Source organism: Myotis daubentonii, chromosome 16 (assembly GCF_963259705.1).
Source record: "Myotis daubentonii chromosome 16, mMyoDau2.1, whole genome shotgun sequence".
NCBI lineage: Eukaryota > Metazoa > Chordata > Mammalia > Chiroptera > Vespertilionidae > Myotis > Myotis daubentonii.
The window spans coordinates 10,969,030-10,994,483 of record NC_081855.1 but is presented as its reverse complement, the minus strand read 5'-3'; the positions used below and the strand labels follow the sequence as shown (position 1 = coordinate 10,994,483).

General features: G+C 40.5%; 1 protein-coding gene across 1 annotated transcript in view; it reads right to left on the bottom strand.

Annotated features, from left to right (window-relative positions):
- LOC132217981 (protoheme IX farnesyltransferase, mitochondrial) overlaps positions 1–25,454 on the bottom strand; it is a 121,071-nt gene that overhangs the window by 72,827 nt on the left and 22,790 nt on the right. The window contains exon 4 of the mRNA XM_059668567.1: positions 13,448–13,572. Within this exon, the coding sequence (XP_059524550.1) occupies positions 13,448–13,572 (125 nt within the window). The remainder of the gene's footprint in view (positions 1–13,447; positions 13,573–25,454) is intronic.

The window sequence follows — 25,454 nt, the reverse complement described above, 5'->3', positions numbered from 1 at the left end:
TGTGGCAACTAACAAAGAAGAAAATGGAATGACTAATAAATCCTTATAATCAATGCATTATACACTTAAAAACATTTTCCTTTTCTCAAGACCGAGGATAAATAAGAATAGAAGAATGCGTTTGACAGTGTAAAGAAGCAGAACGTGGGGTGGGTGGCATGATGTCACAGGGCTCTGGGAACCTCTGGAGGATTTAAGCAGGGGAGGGAAGATCTCACTCATGTTTCAGGGCAGTCTGGGCACTGTGTTCAGAACAGCCTGGGGAAGGGCAAGGTGGAAGCAGCAACATCAGTTAGGATGTTATCACATAGTCTAGAAAAGAAACCATCCTCCAGGCACTCTTCATAGCCTGTGTGTGTGTGTGTGTGTGTGTGTGAGTATGTGTGTGTGTGCACATGCACTCTTGCACACGCTTAATTTCCGATAACCTGAATGTGGAGTTTGAGAGAAAACCAGAGACATAAACGGCTTCAAAGTCTCTGGCCTGAGTAACTATCATATCAGATTGAATGACAGCATGTACGAAGGGCAGTCAGAGCAGGATTGAGGGAAAAGATCAGAAAGTTCAGTTTTAGACACATTTCTGGTATCTTGCAGAAATCCAAGTGGAGCTGTGGAGGAGGCAGCAGGATATGTGGAGAGCTGGGTTTCTGTACCTCCTATTTCTCCCCTCTGGTAATGAAGCTTCTGATGAGGAAATGTATCGTTAGAATACATTTTCACTAATAGCTATTTGGTTATAAGCACAGAGAAGACATAACTCATAACAGTACCTCCAAGTCGCTTTGGAATACCAGTTAATGAAGAATAATTTTTAAAAGCCTTCTAATAACAGAGAAGATAAAATTAATACATAATTTCATTTAGTACTGTATGAAAATCTTAGTTTGCTTTTATAAATAACTTTTATATTTTCATTAACTTTAGCTTGATTTTACCTTAGTATTACCCAATTTTAATTCAACTTGATTTATTACAATCTCAATGCTAATCCTTTCAAAAATAATTAATGATTTTCCAAGAAAACTTATACACAAAATTATATTCCTCTCTACCCTATAAAATGTAATTTCATTTTAAATAATAGCTTTGATCAAGTTAGAATAACAAAGGAACAATGTAGCACTGTTTATTCAGGCTCTTTTAAGCATGAACTTAAATGTTCTCATTTGCTTACTCATTTTCTCATTTATTCAATAGTCATCCACTGACTGCCTATCAGCCCTATCTGCCAAGTACCAGGGATGCAGATAAATAAAATACACCTCTGCAACCAAGAAGGGCCCCCCAGACGAGTGGAACATTCAGGCATGTAAAAACAAAACTGAAGTTCAATGTAAGAAAGGGGCAACTCAGAAATAAATACACAAGGAGTTATGAGAACAATGTTGAAGGTGTCAAAATCCAGACAAGGTTAAATTAAACCCTAACATACACATTTTGGGGAAAACAAGTACAAAACAAATACTGATTAAAGTGACCTTAGTGGGAAAGATTAACTACAATGAGCCTGAGGCTATTTTTGTGCTACCATATACTAACTTCTAATGACCATGCTTAAGAATATCCATTTTAGGTGTCCTCTCATAACTAACAATTATATATGAGTATGGACTGTAGTTCTTTTGCCAAATGACTTAGCTCTAAAGCACCGGTCGCCAACCGTTGGTCTGCGAACCACTGGTGGTCCGTGAGGTCCGAAAGGTTGGCGACCACTGGTTTAAGGAAACCTTTGGAGTAGCGGCCGCCAACCGGTGGTCCGTGAGGTCCAAAGGGTTGGCGACGGCTGCTCTAAAGTATTCATCAACCACCCAAGAGTGGACTTGCTGTTAAATGAGACTGAGCTGGCTGGCTTCAATGCCTTGGCAGCCTCCATAAACAAACCTTTTAACACCTAAGCCTATAGTGCCTTGGTTAAGAAATCAAACCTGAGGACAGTCAACCACAAACAGCCACTGAGGTTTTCCCAAATAAAGCACTGCTTAAGCTTCAGGCAATCAAATACGTTCCCAGCTCTGGGATGGCATCTTCTCTGAAAGCCTTTCCCAGCGCCTCTCCTTTCCACTTCCAGTTTGGTGCTGCCCAACTTGAATCATTTTTTGCTCAAATAAACTCTTAAAAATGTTAAGATGCCTCAGTTTATCTTTCAATACCTTTTTTACAGAAGACTGTAATGTTAAAGTCACCTGCTGGCAGCCTGAGATACTTGGAAGTAAAACACCAATGACATATCCAGAAATATTTCTTTGATCAATGAATTATTAAAAATAAATGGATTCTTTACTATCACACCATCCTATACAGACATTTAAAAAGCAAATGAGAACTCAATGTTCAATCACTATTTAGATTTCAACTTGATAGAAATAATAAAATTAAGGATAAAAATAAGCATGACAATAAAAACTAAATTTAAACAGTGGGATGAATTGGCTGTCTAATTCAAATGATTTTTTAAAATAATGTAAATTTTTTAAAACTATGCTTACAAAATAACAGAAATTTACAGTATCATATCTGTGTGGACATTTGTGAAAAAGAAATGGACTAATGAGAGAAGGGATGATTAAGAAATATGAACAACTATTGAAAACTAAGCTAAAAAATGTACTATTATGGAATGGCGCGAAATGCAAATAAACTTTAGGAGCTAGTGTTTTAATTTGACAACTGCAAAATGGGAAACTGACCTCAGACAACTGCAAATAAATGAGGGACGATTAAGTCAAAGAATTTCACATAGAATGATATAATGTGCATTGTAGTAACTCCTCACCGGGGTATAGGTAAATGCAGGCTGGAATTTTTATTGTCTTTGAAGGGGCTGATATTCAATGGACTTAAATTTCACAAAGAGCTGTGTGTTACTCTATTACAATTAATGGCACTTTCTGAAACATTACGCCTCAGTAGAGAAATAATTGTGAACACATTTGAAATATCCAGGTGTTTCTTGAAGCAATTTACATTTGACCTTTCTTGACTTTACCTTTTGGATGCTAGAACAGTACTATCCCCCCTTTTACATTTTAAATAATGAGCTCTTCTATAATATAGCTCAAGAAGATACCCATGCCCGCAAGCCAGCAGCCTCACCTAAGAGCAAAGATTCAGCACCACGGCTTGAGTCTACGGAAGTGGCTGAGAGTTTTTGTGCTTCACTTTTCTCAGCATGATGAAAATAAGTACAGAAAACTATACCCCTCATTTTAGTTGTAGAGAATTCTGTTTTCATATAAAGTATTTTCTTTTCTTCAGAAATATTTTTTAAAAAATTTTGGTAAATGATGCTACATTAAAATATGTGCTTTATTTCAAAGGCCAGAACTGAGGTGGTGGTGGTTAAGTGGTGGTGGTGGTGGGGTTGGGGGGGCACAAGGCAAATTAAACCTACTGACAGGTTTTGTTTGGTATGCACAGAATTAAAAAAAAAAAAAAAAGGAGCCAACATTTTCCATTTAACATTCAGGAAATTTCATCTCAAAATCTAAGTATCTAGCTTATACTGAAAACTTGGAGGTTCTAGCAACACGGCCTGCATTTTTCTAGGCCAATGATAATAGCTGCTCGCCTGGCCAACACACGCATGCGCCAACTCAGAATCACCACCAGCCCTAAAACAGCAAGTAGAACATGGAAGGAAGGGACCCAAGAGCACTGGCCTCTGAAATGGAAAACATCACTGAGGATAACTAAGGTGAGTGCCTTGTAAACAGAGAATAGCTTTTAAAAAATGCTATTTCTGAGGCTATGTGTCTATAATCACTTTCCAGCACATAAAAGGTGCTTGGATCTAGGCAGCCCTGTGGTCTCAGATGAGGACAGTGGAGGGAGAGGAGGCTGGAGAAGAAACGGACCATACAGAAACTGTAGGGTCAAAGTTAGGATTCTCTTCTCTATCATTAGAGTATTAGAAAGCCATTACTTGTGGTATGGCCTTATCAGCAACAATCAGTGGTTGCCTGACACCTACAAGGTAGGCCTCATAGCTTTAGCAGGCATGTGGGGCCCCTGCTGACCTCCCCTGCTCACTGCCTCAGCCAGACCTCACAGCACCCTCCCCGCCTGTGATGTTTCTGCTGTGCCGCAGTGTTTGCAGGCTCCGAGTGATCTCCTGTGTACAAGAGTTCACATTTCTGTGTTGTTACTCATGATGTTCTCTGTCTGGAAAGTTCCCCTCTCACACGCATCTACCTGGTAGATACCCACGTAACTACCTGATAGCCCGGTCACTTCTCTGAGAAGCGTCCCTGACCTCCAAAGGTAGAAATGATTGCTCCCCACATCTTGCACTGCTTACACCTAAGGAACTGCCTACATTCCACACCAATATCAACATATTTTATTGTTTTATTGTACTTTACACATCTGTCTTTCTCTATCATACCTCGAGCTACTTCAGAGTAGGGACCAATCATTACATCACTAACAAAAGTAATCAATAAATGTGTAAGGATCCTTTCTGAAAGTAACTTTCAAGAAATGGCCCCAGTGTAGTATCAGCACCTTCTACACTTATGAGCATCTTGCTTTCTGGTGCTGGGAACTCAGGGTCACTCTCCAAAGGGCACGTGAAAATCAAGAGGATTTCAACAGCCTCCCCCACTTCAATAATTTTAACCTGAATTAAGCAGAATAAACAAAATTCTGTGCAAGAGAGACCTAGTTCAGACACATTTTCCTGTCCTTCACTGGCATTGAAGCAGAGTCTTAGAGCCAGAATGTTCACCTAGTACCCATGAAAAGGGTCAGTTTTTATATAGGCGAGCCAGAAGTATTCAGAATGACTGAGTATCTGTTGAAAAATGTACACACTAGTTTTCTTTTTATGGGAGAACACGTTAGATTTTTTAATTAGGGGACTGTCCACATCTATGTTCAAGGTTGACCGCATGCTTATTTAAACAAGCCTATTTTGCTGTTCGGTCAGTCACTCACTCAACCCAAGTGAAAATCATGGAGGGAATCCAGGCTCAGAAAACAGTGTCCTTTACCAATACCCTAATTCACAAGCCCCCGAATACTTCTGTATGTATTGGGAATCGGGTCTAAAGATCTCTTTATATCCTTACAGCCAGATGTTACATTTAATTCACGTTATTTCATATTAGGAAATAACATCAGGGACTTTGAGAGAGGGGTCTTTATCCACATAGTTTCAGGCAGCTGTTTAAGGCAACGATCCACAGCACGGTGTAATCCTTGTTCAGTACACCTAACGGCAGCAATATAAGCAATGGTACGTTCTAGATCAACCATACTTATGCTAGAAGCAATACCAGAATAGTCATACTTTTACTAACATATATTAATGAAAACATTAGGATATTACATCAGACTTTTATTTCAGTGATATTTTTCTTTTCTTATAAGCTAGCAGGTAAATATTTTCCAGGACTAAAGAAACCTCAGTTGGAATAAAAGTTAAAACTGCATATTAGTATTTTAAGGTTACAAAGTATATTTTAAGGCATAAGGATACTCTAGGTTACATTACATAAATCTTATTAACTACAAAATTTCTCTTTTGTTGCCCGCTATCTCTCCATGCCATCATTCAAATCCTTAGTTTCTTTGTTCCCTGTGATCGCTGCTTCCAGGAGACATCTGGCATAGGATCTGAGGGAAATGCCAGAGTGAAGTTTTCCTTAAGATTAATCACATAGGTAAGTCACTTCCCTTTCTGCCAAACAATACTTTCTAAACCTTCGCAAAGGACTAGGTGGTCATGAAAATGTGAGTTTTAGAATTTGCTTAATCATTTACACATAGATTTTAAGGTCAAATGCTTGCCTAAAGAAGTTTGGAGCTCCATTACTGGGTAAAAATAGCAACAGACAAAGAATGATCAGAAGTTGATCTGGGTTAAAGGAGTGTAGGTATAACAAACCGCTCCACTGTCTCACCACCCCTAACCCTCCACCCCAATTCTGGCTCCTACCCAGTGTCTGGGAACTCAGTATGGAAATCAAAATGAGCAAATTATCCTGATTTTAAAGCATAAATATCAAGGGATATGAATTTTTAATGTATTGAACCTTAAAAGCAGTTTGTCACTGGGGCAAAAAGGGGGAATAGGAGATAAGGAAGCACACAGTCCTCAGTTCCCACATCAGTGCCAGCAGTCAGCCTGGAGTCACCTCACCTAGAAAGCAGCGAGGGGGTCTGGGTTAGAGCAGAGAACAAGCGGCTAATGGGACTCAGAAGAACAAACTACTGGGAAAGGCCAAACACACTGAAGATTGACAAAAGAAGATAATCTGGCAAGAAACTCAGCTTGGCTTCTGCTAGCCTCTAACCGGAGGTAACTGGAAGAAAATAAGATTCTGAAAGCATGGGGGATGTGTGGCAAAAACAGACCAAACTTTTATATTAATAACAACAATAATAGCTAACATTCACTAAGCACTTAGCATGTAGAGAGTATAAGTGCTTTAATTCCTCCCAATCTCATTACAGAAACATACACTATGGTACGTTCACCTCCAGTACTTAGCAGCAAGAATGCCAGCAGGTAATTTGGTGGAAGAAAGTCACTAATGGAAACAGCCTTATTCCAGGGTGGTGCCTGGACCAGGACATTTCGGCTGAGAGAAAAAAAGCGGTAAGCGAGGAGCCCATGGTCTACAAGTTCTGCTCCCAATTTGACCATTTTCAGATATGTCATCACTGCCATCACTAAGCTTCATCTCAATCTTCCACAAACACTGGAATAATACCACCCCACCCACCAAATTACTGTAAGAAGCAAATAAAATAATAACCAGTTAATATGGTATGTAATTTATAAAATACTATCTACAAAAATATGTTCAAATTATCATCTCTGCATTTGCTGGCAAAACTTCATCTAGAGTTATTTTAGTTATAAATATCTATGCCAAACACACTCTGCTTAGATGGATCATTCCGGAGAGTGAATCAAATGTAATTTAGGAACTATTTGGGGTTATATATTCAGGAAAAGAGAGTGCATTTAAAATGCATATTCCTTTTGACGTTCAGTCATGCTCATGATTTTCCTTTTACAAAGAACATATTTAGTTGGAGAGTCTTTCCCGAATACTATTCAGAGACTCTATGCAACCTGATCCAGTGCAGTAGCTAATCTGAACCATCAAAAGGCCACAGTTACGGACCTCAGAGGCCATTGGAAGAATGCAAGTTGTCCCCCAGTTAAAACATCAAAGTCCAACAAATCACAACACTCAGAAGAAAAATATATTTCTCATATTGATTTTTCTTACTCAAATGATGTTCAATAAATGGCATCACTGGCATTTGCTAACTTCAGTTCTATTCTCCTAGAATACAACACCACATTTAATAACCACTTTTGTTCAACATGAAAGATGAAAGTCAATTCCTATTGCTCAAGGCAGACTGCAGAGTCAAAACAAAAGAAACATCAGAGAAAGGGAAAATGGAGAAAGATGCATTAGATATTAACCTCATATTCAGGAGAAAACTGAAAAATATCTGTTTCTCCTTCAGAGTTTTAAAGGCTGTAAATTTTATTTTGCCCAACCCACCCTATAATTCAGAGCTCTTTATCCAAAGCCCTTCCTTTTTACCTTATTTCAGCCATGAAAATTCTCTCAAGTATTGTCAGTATGAAACAAGAAACATGTCTCTTCTTGACCCTGTATTTTATTTCCTTCCATAAAAATTCTTAATTCAAAGATACACTAGATCCTAAAAATAACATACCTTATCAGCTTTATCTTTCTAATTATAACCTACCTCTCTGATGCGAAATTCTGCTTATGTTTTGTGCCTTTCTTGTAATTTTCTCCAAAATAAAGTCTCTAAGAACATCAATGGTTCTTCTTAAAACTAAGTCTAGGTTATAAATTCATTCATCATGTATTTGATCTTTTAAAAGAGCCATTTTTGAAATCCCATGAACCTAGACTTAAACAAATGAGCTAATGTATGTAAAATGCTTAGAACATTACTTGGCATATAGCAAGTACGAAATAAGTGTTAGCTGCAATTGTTGTTATTATTAACACTTCTTGCTACAAAGCACAGGACAGATCCCCACAACAAGGTTATCCAGCCCAAACTGTCAAGAGTTTAGAGGTTGAGAAACCCTGTTTTAAAAATTAAAGGATCTGGCTGGTTGAACATTCGAAACATCTGCACTTAAAAAACCCTAAAAACTGCAGAAAAAGCCCAGTGGGTTTGGCCCGGTGGATAAAGCACTGGCCCACAGACGGAAGGGCCCCAGGGTCAAGGGTCTATATCTAGCTTGCAGGCTCAATCCTGGTCCCCAGTCCCAGAGGGGGCGTGTGTAGGAGGCAACCAATTGATGTGTCTCTCCTCCTCCCTTCCACTCTCTCTAAAAATCAATGGAAAAATATCCGTGGGTGAGGATTAAGAAAAACAAACAAACAAACAAAAAAACACCCCCAAAACTGCAGAAAATATGTAAGTCCTAATGATAGTTAATAATCCAATCTACATACCTTACTCTAAGACCTGATGGACAAAAGTGAGTGCCTAATAGCAAAATGGATAAAACTCGCTGGTAAACATAAATTGACCAAAAAGCATTAAAAAAATCCCCCAAACAAAAACTAACTCTACCTCCTAAATAATCAATACAACTTAATTCAAAAGGGCACATCTAATGTTACCTATAAACCTGCCATAGACTTTCAAACATGCAGTGTTGATGACGACCACTCTCACACACTGTCAAATGGAAGTTTAAGTTGATACGAAACAAACTAAAGGCCTTCTGAGAAGAAATTTAGCTGAACTTATGATACATATCTTTTTGCCTTAGCTGGTGCGGCTCAGTGGTGGGAGCATAGTCCTGCACACCAGAAGGTGGCAGGTTCGATTCCTGGTCAGGGCACATACTCAGGTTGCGGGTTCGATCCCCAGTCTGGATGCATAAGGGAGGCAACTGATCAATGTTTCCCTTGTACACTGATGTTTCTCTCTCTCTCTCTCTTCCATCCTCTCTCTAAAATCAATTTTAAATATACATATTTTTTAAATTTTAAGTTTTTATTTTGAAAACTACACATCTTTTAACACACCACATAATTTTGTAAATCTATTGAAAGACATAGTTAAGGACATCTTCAACAACTTAGCTACAGGAATTGCAGTTCAGCATTGTTTATGTTGAACAAAAGACTGGAGATCTCTAAAATGTCCAATAAGAAGAAATTGATTAAATAAATCACGGTGTATTTGTATATGACTCTTAAAATCATGTTATAACAAATACTAACCTGGAAGGATGTTTCGATATACTATTTGATATACTATTTATAGGAAAATATACAAATTACATGCAGTATACAATTCATTTCCATGAGAAAAATCATATCGAAAGACGTGTGCCTGCGTGTTAAGAAGCCTATAAATGCACTAGGGTGACACTGGTTAATAAGCTCATAGCGGCTTCAAGTGTCAACAAGGGACCGTGTAGGCACTATGAGGGCAGGAATCTGGTTTGCTTTCTGCTATAGCTCTAACACAAAACAGTGTCTGGCATGATGGAAAAAGAAAACAAAAACTTGTTCTTTTTGCTTATCTCCATTTTCTCACTGTTCTGCAATAAATAAATAATTTGCATAGTACATTTTTTAAATGTTGCCTTAAAAAGAATAATTCAACAGCTAAACTAATTTTTTTACAAATAGAAATGGAAATGCCACCTACTTCACAGGGCCACAGGTTTAAATAATAATTTATGTAAATATTCCTTGTAAACTCGGAAGCACTGCATAAATGTCAGAAATGAGTTATTTTGTTAAGATCATATATTTCAAAGTTAAACCAGTTTCATATACGCTTTGGCTGGTAGCCTTCCTCTCAGCAGTTTCACTTCCGGTACTTTGTGTTACCTTAGAAGCGAAAATTTGCAATAATAGAGAACTGGTTGAGAACTGGCGCATCCATGAAATGGAATAGTATGTCACAATTAAAATGTGTCCTGTAGAAATGTATTTATTGACATATACTCTTAACCTCTTTAAAAAATTCATATATGTAACATAAGTAAAATAATCCTCAGTACAGTTTATTATAGCATCTATGAAGTCAAATATTCAAAGTAATTATAATAATTTTTATCTTTTTAAATTTCTTCATTCATTCTACTTGAATTTATTCAGCTTTTCACTTTTAGTCATTTGTTTCTCAAGATTCAATCAGTCAAAGCCATCAACAATATTTTATCTTTTAGTGGCTAAATTAAAAACATTTTATGGATGGCTTTCATCCTTTGAAGGCATACCTGCTTTAAAGCCACATTATAGTGTCAAATTAAGCACATGTATATTTTATAAACCATGTAATTCCTTTCTACAGTTTAATTTAGTGGTTTCATATACATATCTTTATGCACTAGTCACTACTTCATAAATCAGAAGCTGAATCTCATTTTCTCTCCTTAAAACAAATGTAAGAATCGTTTTCCAAGGCTTTATTTTTCCTACTTTCACAGAGAGCTCACAGAAGTAGGGTACAAAGAAGAGTCACTCAGAACTAAATTAATAACAGCTAAAAAAAAGTATTTAGAAATGTGAAGTGGATTGGAATTCCTTTATAAACACGGCCAGTAGGAATTTTTTCTCCCATGGATCTCTATTAGAAGCTGAAGAACTCTTACACCTACCACCACATATATGCATTCTTGAGTGAACACCAGCTCCCTAAAAAAAGTAGTAAGTGCTTCCATTTCCCCAAAGACTACGTCTTTATCTGGTATTCAAAAACTCAGCTAAACCCTTGTTGTCTAGTATTACACAAATTAAAGGCACTAATGAAAATGTCCTCACCTTCCTTTAACTTGATTTTATAAGAATGCCTACCAACACTCGAACTAAAACATTTCCAACATGTTATTTACAGAATATCATAATTTGGGAAGCTGATCAATAACATAATAACAACAGAACTGTACAGTTATGGGAATCAGCAAAAATTTAAAACAATTGTGAAGCTTCCAACTGAAATTAGAGCCCAAGAAAAGTGGAAGAAAGCAATATGTTGAATACAAGAAGATGAAGCCATTATTCATGTACCCAACAAGCACCAATCAAGGTGACAACACGCCCGATAATGGAGAGGGCTGTGGGTGGAAGGAGGGGGAAGTGCTCCAAAGGAAGAGCAGGGAGGTGCTAGGTGCGCGGCAGGGCAGGGCTGGACAGCCCACGGAGGCAGGAAACACTCAGCATCAGGAGGAATCCCATCATGTACTCTGAGGCTTTCCTCAGGAACCGTTTAAAATCCACAGACCCCACCCACTTTCCACTGTGAATAAACTTCCTACAGACTCTGAAATAAAGTGCCACCTAAACTCACAGTCTTCTTAAAGTTTCTAAAACCTAGGTCTATATTCAGTTTCTGTAAATTACTGATTAAATGTAAATCACTCCATTTCTTTCCTCCAGATACTGTCTTGCTACAATTGACAGGTTTTTTTATTTTTTTTCCATGATAAATTCTTTGAACTGCCTTTTTAGGGCAGCAGCAGGTTGGGGGTGTCATAGCTTCAACTCAAGGTGGCTCCGTATTATCCTATAAAAGCCTAAAATGCTAAGTGTCCAGTCGTCCAATCAACCAATCAAAGTGTAATATGTTAATAAATGCTAAGGCCGCTCAACCGCTCGCTATGACGTGCACTGACCACCAGGGGGCAGACAGTCGACAGGTTTATCAGTCGCTATGACATGCACTGACTACCAGGGGGCAGACGCTTCGACCAGTATGTTAGCTTGCTGCTGGGGTCTGGCTGATCAGCACTGAGCGAGATGGGCCGGACATGCCCTGGAGTCCTCTTGTGGTTCCTCCCTGGCTGGCCAACCTCCCATGTCTCTCCCTGGCCCCGATCGTGCACTGGTGGGGTACCTCAGTCTGGCCTGTGCCCTCTTGCAATCCGGGACACCTCAGGGGATGTTGGAGAGCAGGTTTTGGCCTGATCCCTCAAGCCAGGCCGAGGGACCCCACTGGTGCATGAATTTGTGCACTGGGCCTCTAGTCTTTTATAAAATCCTGGCATTTCTGCTAACCTTTTGATGTTTATTTGTTTGTTGTTGTTACCATCTGTGTGGTTTTTTTTTTCCTGAATTCATTTTAAACCTTTTATTTTAAACCTTTCATTTAAATCTATGTAATTCAAACAGGAGACAGTAGTTTGTACCTCAAGGGTAAATACAGCTCTTCAATTTTACACACAAGCCTGGAAACTAGACTAAGTTCCTGGCTGAATCTTATGGCCTAGATTTATAACTAAACAAAGGTAAAAATTTAAAGTTTTTTCATAAAAGACCCAAAACAGCCATATAAATCCATTTAGCTTATATTGCTTTTCACTCAAATTTTCATTAAAAACATGTTTATTGTGAAACCATTATTATTCTCTTAGCCAAGAAATATGGGAGGGTAGCAAAAGGAAGGAGCGACTTGGAAGAGGTGGCATCACAGGCCACAGGCGTCGACAATACTGCTGTGAAGTGGGAGGGCTATTTGAACTCAATATAGACTGTTTTGACTTTAAAAATAATAACAAAAAAATAAATCTTACTTGAAATAGATTCATACTTCTCCAAGTAACTGATAAGACTTTATAAAAACACAATGAATGTAGTCATTGTAACACTAAAATTCCCATATTTTATGGACTACCAACTTATATATCCACTCAGCCAAGCTGTTTTCCTGCTGCTGACTTGAGTTCCTGTTTTAAAGCTGTGCCAGTTCCTCTTGGGTGTTCTTGTGATGAAACCAAGCAGCTTTCCCTAAGTTTTAGCCAAGCTCCTTCACATAGTTATCTTATGAAAAAGCCACAACGTTGGGGCACACCATAATGACAGACAGGAGAAAAATATCTTTTAGAGAATTATTTTGATGTTTAAAATAATGAGGGGAGGGGGCGGAAGATGCATTAAACATAAGATGCTAATGAAATAACATGCTAATTGAAAATAATATGCTAAATAAATAACATGTTAAATACAATTAGCTAATTAATAAAATGCTAATTTTGATATAATCTGATGCCAGACACCAGGTTTACTAAATACTGAGTTACTAATATTTTTTAAAAGTTGGATATGCATTCTTTTTTGTATACTAGTGACTTAAAATGCAAAATCAAAGGAAAGAAAGAGGAGCACACAATGATGAGCTCAGGGAAATGTACCGGAAATGGACAAGAATGGAAAAGTTTGACAGCTTTAAAGTACTTTATAACACAAGGCATGCTGGTTACTTGAAGCAGATATGCTATTATTTTCTCACCAGAACATAACTGAAAATCATTCACCTCAACAGAAAAGACACCTTGGGTACATTGTTACAAGTTCATAGTAACTCTTCATGCATATGTGACTTTGGAAGTTTTTTTAAAAACGTGGTAATACCACAAGCTGGGAATGAGTCACAGTATCATGATCTACCTGGAAGGCGATAAACCCACCTGATTGATGGAGTTGGCAGCACAGGATGCCAGGCCTGTTCCCACAGAAGTGAGCAGAAAACAGGACAAGTCGAAGGGCCCTGGGGCCAATGCGAATCCCGCTGAAGTGGTGCTGACAACTAGAGCTGAAACAGAAGCAGAGCAGACATCTCGTTACCAACACAGGCCCCACACTGCAAACGGCAGACAAGCCATCTTCCAGGGAACCCAACCAAGGCTAACCTTCCACTGAAAAACAAACATTTTTCCCACTATAAACATTATGTGTGCTCATCACAGAAAAATGCTCCTTTTCCTTTAATTCCATTATACATGAGAGAAAAAATACGGTGGATGTTTTAGATTGAACCGCTCTATTATTCACTCAACACACATTTATTGAATACCTCCTTCACAACCAGTACTATGCTGGGCATTAGGCACTGTGTGGGATGAAGGGTTGAACAAGGTCTCATTCCTGCGCTCAGAATTTATTTGACGGGGAGACGACAGACAGACAGTCATAACTGTATAACACAAGGCAGGAAAGAGCAAGGCCCTGCTCTGTGGGTCTTAATTCTACCTGAGCAGAGGGCTTGCCTGTAACAGATGGTGGCCCCAGGGCCCAGAAGATGACAGGAGGATGACTACAGCCACCAACAGAAACAAAGAGAAGAGGCAAGATGCAGAAGCAAAGCCATGCAATCTGAGCATCCACAGTGACTGCCCCCTTTTTTAAGCCCTGGTCCTTTTTTCCTGGGGGTTTGCAGAAGCTACAGGGCCAGGAAGTGTCTGAGAGTGGTACTGACACAGGGCTGCAGAAACTGAAAAAATGATCACTGTTAGTGAATTAACTGGAGAAGAAGACTTCAAGAAGATGGCATTTAAACGGGGCCTTCAGTGGGATGTAGGAACAGGAGAGTAGTGGGATGGGCAACATTACAGGTGGCTGGATAATTCCAAGAACCAGCACAGGGGCAAGAGATCACTGTCAAGACTCTAAAGCACCTGTGACATCTGCCTAGATTGTCAAACCAAACAGCTAGGAAGCATTTTTGAACCTCTCCTTTCTCTCCCTTCTCTACATCCCACCCATTGCAAAGTACAGTCTGTTCTCCTCCACAACGCATTTCAAACACACCTCTGCTGCCATCGTCTCGTCCCACAGCTCACAGCCGGGGTGGTGCCGCCACAGGGACAGTCAGCAATGCCTGGAGACAGCGTGGTTGTCATGACTGGAGGGGATGGATACTGCTGTGCTCCAGTGGGTGGGCGCCAGGGATGCTTATAGACATCTTATAGAACAGCCCCCCACAAAGAACTTTCTGGACCCAAATGTCATATGCTGACACTGAGAAACATGTCATCTAGCCCAAGCTATTATCTTGCCTGGAAAACTGGAAGGGCCTCGTTCCTTATTGGTCTCCTCTTTCTTCAACCTTGGTCCAGCACGGATGATATTTTAAAATGTACACAGATCTGCTGCATAGGAAATCCTTTGACACTACACCTGGAATGAGATGCAAGCTCTCTCCCCAGCCACACAAGTGCACTGGTGCCTCTCTCGCTCACTGACTCGTCTCCCCTCACAGGACCTTCTGTTTTTAAGCCAAGATCCTTCTTGCCTCTGGGTCCGTGCACTTCCGCCTCCTCTGACTCTCTCACCATCAACTCCTTCTCATCCTCCAGATCTCATCGTAAGTATTGCCTCGTAGAGAGAACTCTGATCCTCATGTCTGCAGTGGCCCTCCCAGCGACTCCTCCCTCACAGCGTCCTTCATTATCACACACAGCACTCATCATGCGGTGGCCCCGCATGGAACATGGATCCCTGGAAGGCGGGAGCCCCGACCTGGTTCTCTGCCATACTTTCAGGGTTACCACTAGGCCAAGTACAGAGCAGAATTTCCCAGAGGAAGAGGAGGAAGGGTGGCGGCTGTCAGATGGCAGAATATCAAGTTGAGGAGTTGGCATTTCATCTGATGGGCAGTAGAGACAGTCTAATGAAGAAAGTGACCAAAAACTGCAAGTTTAGCCTGGTAGCAATGGGCACCAGGACTTACAACAGGCACAGTTGTGCAGAGAAACAATGTGAGAGTCTGTGCCATTAACCCACTCTGCATAAACGTAGTAACAGTGGGAACCAGACAGATGTAAAGGGTATTTTGATGGAACAACTGTTAGGACTTCTTAACTGTGAAAGGTGGAAGATAAAGTAACAGCACAAAAGAATAAAAGGTAAAGGGCTGCACCTGGGTGCATGAAGAAGGACCACAGTGACAGAAATAAGGAAATCGGGGGAAGGTGATCCAGCTGGCTGGGCTCAGCAAAAGGCGCTGCCTTTGAGGAACTGTAGGCCATTCAGGTGGAAGCGTACAGAACATTACACTGGAGCCCAGGAAAGAGATGGAGAAGGTGGGAGGCCCAATGCTCTGAGTCCTGCACCCACAGACCATGGCTGAGCCCCAGAGAACAGCCAGCAAAGATAGTGAAAAGGAGTGTATCAGAAACATCAGAATTTTACCTTTGGGAGTAAAGGAATCCTGACAGTCCCAGACAAAGAATATTTGGGTCTTTATAGTCCTGCCATTGGACATGCCTTGTGCCTAACACTTAGGCCAGGCACAGCTTCTTCATATTTCTATTTATTTGATTGGGATCAATATAATTTGCAAAGGTGACTTAAATGCATGTGTGGAACCGGAAGTTCCTAGACAGCGTGTATTTGGCAAAGGGGTCCTTCCTTTACCTTGGTGGTCCCACACAGGATGTGTACCTGAGCCTCCCGGGGAAGCGTTGCCTCCAGAAAAGTGGACAGAGGTACAGGCTTGAGCAGACAGACTGAAGAACAAGGCCCAGGAAAGAGAAACAGGTTTGGATAAAGGTGGGGAGACAAACAGAAGACGAGCAGCTATAGGCAGAGGGCTTATTGGAAGTCACAGAGGCACACGCAGGAGAAGAGCAGCTGGCTCAGGCTGTACCCCCTTCTCCGCTCTGCCTGGCCCACACGCCGCACTACAAGTCAGAACACAACCCTCTCACCTCCGTACAGAACAGCAGCGAAAGCCCCATGGACCCAGGGCAGCAATCCAAGACTAAACACGATTTCAAAGGAAACATTCTGAAGAAACGTTTAGCTCTCTAATTCTCTAACGACTTAGGCCCAAAAAAAGAAAGCCACAGTGATTCCAGCTTTGGAAACAGTAGTTGAGTGCATATAAAGGATATCTTATGCAGGTGAGACAGGACAAGAACAGCCTGTCATGGAACAGCCAGGCCTGCACACAGTTAGTGACCACCAAGAAAACAGCATTTTAAAAAGAGCAAACAAAAGTCCTTTCAGGACAAACAGCTCCGTTCTCTGATATCACACGTCAAGCGCAAAGCCTCAGGGACAGGCTGCGCGCCACACTGCGGCATCCTCGGCACCACTCCACGGCCTCCGGTGGCTGGCGACTCCGCACACGCTGCCCTGCCTGTGTGACAAGCCAGGGCTGAAAGAAACATCCTTAACACCCAGACCACCCCTCAGCTGTACAGACGAATGCTGCTGCCCAAGAAAGGCTGATGGTGTCAACGGGAGACTTTGAGAGGAAAGAGGCTGCATGGCATTCCCTTTCAAAATGAACTAAGTAAATTGCTTTTATCCACAGAATAAGTCAGTCAAAATAATTCATGACTATTTTAAGGCCTTGAACCTTACATCAGAAGTAGACTGCTTATAAACACCTTATAAGCAGCCTACCTTATAGAGCATAGAAAATCCTTTCTTGATATGTAATTAGCAAAAGCTAGAGTCACCAAAATAAAGAACCTCTAAACATCCAAATAAAGAATACCTCTAAATATCCAAATTACATTTTATATAGTGTTTTATAAACAAATAAGAAAAATCAATTAACACCTAGTGGACAAGAACGCACCATAATCATTAAGCTGTCAAAATAAAAATGCTGTAAGAAGAAAATTCACTTTAAAATAAAAAAAGAATAAGTAGTTACATGAAAGCGAAACTCTTCATTCATTTTTTCTTTTACATTCACCTTAGGGTTTAAATGAGTGATGAATAATATACAAAGCACATCAAATTTTAACTAATGGGTTCAACCGATAAGTTGAGAGATAGAAAGTGGTTTACAAAAAACTGACAAAGGCAAAAGGTAAGACATGATCATAAATTTAAAAAAACAGAAATAACTGCCTAATTTTAAAATGTACAAATTGTGAATGGTAATATACATTACAAAATTATAAGGATGATTATTACAGCCAAGGAAACTGGAATTTTATAGAACATTTCCAAAAAAGATCAAAAGCTAACAAAGAACGTATTATACTTACTGCATCAAAGCAATTAAATTAAAGAAAGAGAAGGGCGGAGGATTGATAAATTGTGCAAGGAGAACTGACCAAAGCAATACTCTCATACGGCACTGCCACAACTGTAATTAAGCTCCTCATTGATTTCCTGGGATTCATTACAGGGAATCATTTTACAACACCCGGATCTCATTAAAAGTGAATGTAATACATTCTTTCATTAATAACATTTGAAATTATATTTTATTTGGTAATCTCATATTCTGTCCCTTCACAAGTAAACATAAAATCAATGCTGCCCACGAAGCATGACCCGTCTGACGGAGGCCCGGAGGACTGCTCCGAGGCCCGAGGATGACGCTGGAGGCCCGAGAAGGAGGAACCTTCCCAGCCCTGTGGAGCCTGCCTCATCCCGTCCTCGCTCCTGGCGGGTGTCCAGCCAGGGAACCACAAGCACCCCCATGCAAAGATTCACTAACAGCCTGTGGGGTGCTTAGTGAAAGGCAGTACTGACTATCAGGCCCAAGTTTTTCACAACTCAACCTCTCCAGTCAATCTCTTCTGACCCATCCCATCATCAACAGGATTCAGCAGAAACGGTCTCTTGTCTGCCTGCTTTCTCCAAGGAGTTCTTACATATGCTCTCCATAATTAAAACAAAATTATTTTGAAATAGTCACAATTAGGCAAGTCCGTCCGGCCTGGAAGAAAGCCAGCGTCCCTGGTGTGAACTATGGGTGGCCTCGGAGCAGAGCAGGCCACAGTTGACGCTGGAAGGGAAACAGGCCTCAGTCCAAGAGAGGTGCAGAAATGAATTCTGTCAACAACCAGAGGGCCTGGAAGAGGACGCCGGACCCCAGGAGAACCACAGCCCTGAACAAGCACACTGACTCCAGGCTGGTGAGACCCTCAGCAGAGAATCCAGCCGTCCCTGCCTGGACTTCTGAAATAGTCACTTTGTGTTGTTTTAAACTGCTAAGCTTGCGGTAACTTGTTTTGCAGCAAGAGAACACTAATACCTACTGTAACAGGGAGGCATTTAGAAAAGGCGAGTCTACCAACAACAGAGGACAGACTGACTGGAGTGAATGGAGGCCACGGCAGGGCAAGGCGGGAGTGCTGAGGGCCTGGAAGGAGGGCAACAGTGCAACAGAGGGCAGATCTGTGCTTGGAAGGAGGCTGCACTTTACAGAATGAATATATGTGACCACAGCAAAGGAGCTAAACATAATTCAGTACCTACTAGTCTAATCTCGGTCCTAAGAATCCCTCCCACAGCATTCCCAATGACTGCCATCTCCAAATCTGGTGACGGGAACTGACTTCTCCCTGGGCACCTCTTCTGTAGAGAGGAGCGCTAGCTGCTGGGCAGCTTTTCCGAGCTGTGTCCCCGATGACCACCCCCCCCTGCTTCCACACCCCTGTGCACGTGGTCACACCTTTTAGACATGCTAGTTTTTCACTATAACAAAAGCACTTGGCACAGTGCCTGCAGATAATAAGGCTTATTAAGTGGCATTCTTGGTAACTATTAAAATGTGGTTCCTAGAATTCTACATGACATATTTCTCTGGCTACTAAGCTTAGATATAAAAGCAGTGTATAAAGGAAGTTTGAGAAACTAACAAGACATTTCATAAAAGTGCCACACACCGGTCTTATTATCTAAGTTACTTCTTTGTCACCCTAGGGCAGTGATGGTGAACCTATGACACCCGTGTCAGAGGTGACATGCGAACTCATTTTTTGGTTGATTTTTCTTTGTTAAATGGCATTTAAATATATAAAATAAATATCAAAAATATAAGTCTTTGTTTTACTATGGTTGCAAATATCAAAAAATTTCTATATGTGACACGGCACCAGAGTTAAGTTAGGGTTTTTCAAAATGCTGACACACCGAGCTCAAAAGGTTCGCCATCACTGCCCTAGGGCGTGAGTGGAAAGTAGCTCTTAATAAGATGGACTATAAATGACAACGATAAAAACAAAACACACATTTGTGAAGCATTATACAATGTCTGTGTTTTTACATTCATGTAAATCTCAGAAACACTGTGGCTTCAAAACAGTGTGGAGACTTCAGAGTATGAGAAGAAAATGTGAAAACTTTCACTTATATTTCACTTTTTAATTCTTTCTTTAAAAGCACTTTATTTGGCATATCTTAAAATGAATATAATTCATTGGTGTACCAGTTCATGAATTTTATTTAAAAATAACTACATTTTATCTTATGTAAGACATATAATAATGTAAATGTTACAAATATATATATATGTATATATATATGCGCACTTGAAATTTTTTACTGATAAAGAACATGGCTAACAAACTTTAGAGAACGTGCTCTAAAATAAACAGCAAGACAAGAGATGGAAGGTCTTAACATTTGATTTTCTACAGGAGACCCACATGCAGACCCGCCGCGGCAGTGAGTGCAATGGAGAAGCTAAGAGTACACGGTCTGCGTGCAGTCCTGGGCTCTCTGCTTTACAGATATTCTCGAACAGGTACTCCAAAGACTCATTTTCAGAAGAAAATTCAATGCAATGAAGGGAAAATACAGAAAGGCGCACACATTCACACAATCACCACCCAGGCCGCTGAAGTGCTAACTCTGTGTGCCTACACAGGACCCACGGGACCGGTGCCTGCACCGCAGGCTCCGTGGGACTGCAGTGTCACCCTCCCCGAGGAGAGCTGGGTGAGTGGGAGGAGCCTCACTGCACCTGCCACCCTGCCGCAGCAGAGGCCCTGGTCACCACCAACAGGCTCCGCGGACCGGAGGGCAGGTGCGCCAGCCTCCCAGTTCCAACATCGCAGTGCGCTCTCCGGGAAGCAGGCAGCCATCTGGAAGGGTCTGCCTTCTCCAGTATGCAAGAGGCTTTTTTGAAGAAGCAGCTTATCAAGAATAAGTTGTGTGTTGTTTTTTTTTAAATACTCTACACTTTGAGCATTATTTGTCTCTGAGCCTAAGCATAATGGAGGCACTTCATTTCTGAGATCACCAATTAAAAAGAACTATAAGGATTGTATTTTAAAAACTGGTCATCTACATCCTGCTTTTATAAAACTCTGTCTTTCCATGCCTCACTATTTTTTAGCACTGGCCTCAAAAGAATTAAGTGAAAAACAAAACTCCAATAAATCAATTGGGTAATTATCAACTCTGATAAAAGATTTGGCAGAAAGATTAAAACCACTGGTTAAATGGGTTTGAGGTTCTCTATAGATTTTAAATTACCCTTGTGATCTATTATATCTCATTATCCTGGATAGTGGATACTATGTAACATTGTATTCCAAATCCTACAAACCCAAGCTGTATTCTCTTTAAGGCTCTTTTGTGCACAAAGCAGACAGAGAACAGACAGTTAATAAATTTGTATGTGGTTTGGTTTATGTGTGTGTCCCAGCTATGGAATAAGTTTTTTTGGTTGATCTTAAAGTTCAAAATTATCTGTTAATGAAGAGGCAGGAATTAAGTCTCCTCTGATTTCCACAGGAGCATCATTACTTCCTAGCTGTACTTGTGGTTTCCTCCTCGCTCTCCATTTCTATTAACACCTTAAGCTTCAAATGGTTCAATTTCTAATTTGAGTTTTTCAGGCTTCGTGGCTTAGCAGTGCTCTGTGAACCTCCTGACACAGTCATCTTACCAGCCCCATATCAAAGAAGGTGGTAATTCTTATGCCTATTGTTAAGTTCAGATGAAAAGTCGATTGATGAGAGACACGGTATTTTTCCCTCAGCCACATTAAAGAATATCAATCAGAGGTAACTGATTACAAACCATAACCACTTCTGGTTAAAAGATAAGACGTTATAGAGATTTTTAACAACACAGCTGCAAAACTAAGAACTTATGGTGCCTTCCTGTTTTCCTCTTTCTTCTTCTTATATAGTTAATGACCAAAGCTAGTCTGAAAAATCCTGGGACCAAATTAAAACTCATCACTTCAAATGCACTGAGTAACACTGTTACCAAGGGAAACATTTCAGTATGATCAAGGCAGTCAACCAGGAAGCATTTGGTTTGCATTTATAGTCAGCATTCAGAAAAGGGAGCTAAAATACTATCAGACCTGTTTAAGTAAACACGTAAATAAAAGCTGTTTAGGAAGGTTAATTATGCAGCACCGAGGGAGATCCTCAGATGGTCCTTTCAATGTTTTTCCATTGCTTTTAAGCTTTGCTACTTTGTCATCCTATTTCTAGTTTTTTTTTTCTCTTCTCAATAAAGAAACATTTCTTCTCAATATACTTTGTAATTAGTTAAGAAACTTTTCCATAAAACTGATGCCTACCAAAATTTTTTTAAAAAAATGTATTTTTATTGATTTCAGAGAGGAATGAAGAGGGAGAGAGAGAGACAGAAACACCAATGATGACAGAGAATCATTGATTGGCTGCCTCCTGCACGCCCCGCACTGGGGATCAAACCCACAACCCGGGCATGTGCCCTTGACTGGAATCGAACCTGGAACTCTTCAGTTCCCAGGCTGACGCTCTCTCCACTGAGCCAACCAGTTAGGGCCTACCAAACTTTCAAGAGGAAACCCCTCTTTTGAAAAATGCATTTGGCAAAAAGGAACTGTAAGTTAGGCAGTTTTCACTAAAATAATGAGGCCTTTTCTCAGTTCTGTATCAAAATTGTGTCACTATCCAGAGAACAGATATTTTGTGATATACACTTAAAATAACAAATTAATATTAAGCATATATTTAAATTATTATTCTGATTTTGACAGTATTTAGTATTTACCTACATTTGATTATTTTACACAAGACATATAACAGGTAAAATGAACCTCTCACTTGTTCTTATTTGGACATAACTACATACATATGTTAATGTATCATTATTTTCTTTTTCACTGAATACTTTCACTTATTCCTGGTAACTAAATAGTCATGCAATAATATTGGCTATGTTATTATTCTAGGCATCCAAGATAATTTTTTAGCAAGAGAAATCTTTTAAGGACTTTTAAGATGATGAATAATGGGAAGAATTCCCTGAATGGTGTCGAAGTCTCTTTAAGAGAAACTGACAATCAATAATCACCATTTGCCAACCCTAATAGACAATTCATTGATAATGTTTACATTCACTAAGTCTCCTGGCTGAGGACCAGATCATTTTGAATAAAAAAAAGTCAAGTCTTTGAGGGTCCCTCTGAGCTTCCAGGGGTATAACTTTCACAAATTCAAATAACTTGTAGAGAAACACGATAGGGCCATATCAGTTCCCCACAGTTATGCTGAGTACAAAACAAGGTATCGGATAAAAACTTCAGGACATAACAACAACAGGTGAAAGCAGCACCTTAAAAAGCAGACAGAGGAACCACAGCACAGCAGCCTGAAGTCACCTGGAACAAACTTCTCAGCCACCATGGCATTCAATGATGAAGACAGCAAAATACAGCAGGTCTTTGAATAAGGTCATTTCATTCAATGCCCTTTCCTTAAAATGATGGTCAGGAAAAAAAAAAAATCAGTTCAAGCAGGAACACTGTCTGTGTGGAGTCTGCACATTCCTCCACGTATGCAGGGTCTTCTCTAGGAAATCCAGTTTCCTCCCACATGCCAAAGATGGGTGGGAGTGAACTGATGTGTCAACTTGCTCCAGTCTGAGAGTGTGAGTGTGTGTGTGTGTGTGTGTGTGTGTGTGTGTGTGTAAGATGGCGTAAGTGAACTGAAGTGTCTATACCGCCCCAGTCTGTTTGTGTGTGTGAAAGATGTACACGAGTAAACTGATATGTCTAACCTGCCCCAATCTGAGTGTGAGCGTGTGAGTGTGTGTGTGTGTGTGTGTGTGTAAGATGGCGTAAGTGAACTGAAGTGTCTATACCGCCCCAGTCTGTTTGTGTGTGTGAAAGATGGACACGAGTAAACTGATGTGTCTAACCTGCCCCAATCTGAGTGTGAGCGTGTGAGTGTGAGTGTGTGTGTGTGTGTGTGTGTGTAAGATGGCGTAAGTGAACTGAAGTGTCTATACCGCCCCAGTCTGTTTGTGTGTGTGAAAGATGTACACGAGTAAACTGATATGTCTAACCTGCCCCAATCTGAGTGTGAGCGTGTGAGTGTGTGTGTGTGTGTGTGTGTGTGTGTGTGTGTGTGTGTGTGTTTTGAGTGACCCTGCAAGGAAAAGGAATCCGTTCCAAGGTGGGCTCCTGCTTTGTGCCCTGAGCTTTATGCTCCGAACACTGACCCTGAACTGGAATAAGCAAGTCTAAAAATAATTATTTTCTTTTAAAGTTAAAAAATTAATTTTATTTTAATTAATATTTATTAATATAGCTAGTATATATGCTTACATATATGTATAGCTCACATTTATTTCAAAGTTTAATATTAGAAGTGTTTTGTGTTTTCATTTAGAAGTTCGGTGATTTCTACGACCAGAATTTAATTTTTATTTATATCAATTAGCCTACAGTAAAACTGGTTTTGTTATGTTGTTTTGCTTAATGTTACAGTTTCCAGGAAGTGAGAGAAGAGCGGGTAGGGGAGAGGGTGTTGAATGAACTTTTCAGATAAGAAGAGTTTCTCAAAGTATGTTCTGGGACCATTCCTAACAGGCCTTTCTAGGCCCACCCCAGACCGAAAGCAAAGTAGTTTGTAGAGATGGGGCCCAGAAATTTGCATTACAACAAGCATGCCAAGTATCTCAGGTGGCAAGTGAAGTTTTATAGTCATTGAAGACAGTGACGTTCTGCGCTGATGGTGGGGACTGGGGTGAAGAAGAAAACCGGAAGCAAGACGCCAAAGCCCTGGTGACTGCCGGAGCGCATCAAAGTCGGAGAGGACGGCTGCATGGCACCACCTGCTCGTTTCCTTGCTCGGCTGAAGCTTCACCAGCACCTAAACTTTCCAGTGCAGATACATGATCGGGCTAGTTGGCTCTCCTCTGCTGTATAATCCAGTACTAACAGTTCCCAACATAAACTAGGAGTCTCAAAATGTGTGTTTGATGACTAAGATGGTAGGGAAAATGACTAACAGAGCAGTGCACGTCTACAACCACTCCTGGAAGTCAACGTGGGGCTGGGAAATTAGTCTTCATTTCAATACACTGCACCTGAAGTGCACATGTGAGGCTGTGGCCGAGCAGACTGAGGGGTGGTGGTCTATTTCCTGGGGAAACCGGCTGGTGGAGAGGTGAGCAGGCTCACCTCCCTTTCCTAGAAGGAAGTGCACTGCATAATGAGGTAGCCTCGTGGGTGCCATGAGGACACAGAAATGTTGACTCGGCTGGACTTTAGATGCTCTGGCTTTTAAAATGACAGAGCTAAGAATTATGCCCTATCTTACAACCTCCCTTGTAGCTAGAGGTGACCATGTTGTACAGTATTGGCCAGTGAAATAGAAGAAGTTCCTATCAAGAGCTTTCCTTCCCAAATAAAAAGGCAAATTCTTGTGAAGAGGTTTCTGACGTTTCACACTGTCCCCTTCTTCATCCTTTCTGCCTGGAGGACAGTACGATGACGGGGCAGTGGCAGCCATCCTATGGTCTTGAGCACAGAAGCCACAAGCTAATAATTACAGAACAGAGAGAAGGAGCCAGGTATGTTGACAACATCCTTTAGCACCAGTTCTTCATTCCTATTTCAGACTCCTTGATGTAAGAGAAAAACAAACGCTTAATCTGTCTACATCACTGTTCTTCAATTTCAGTCACGTACAGCTGAGCCCATTT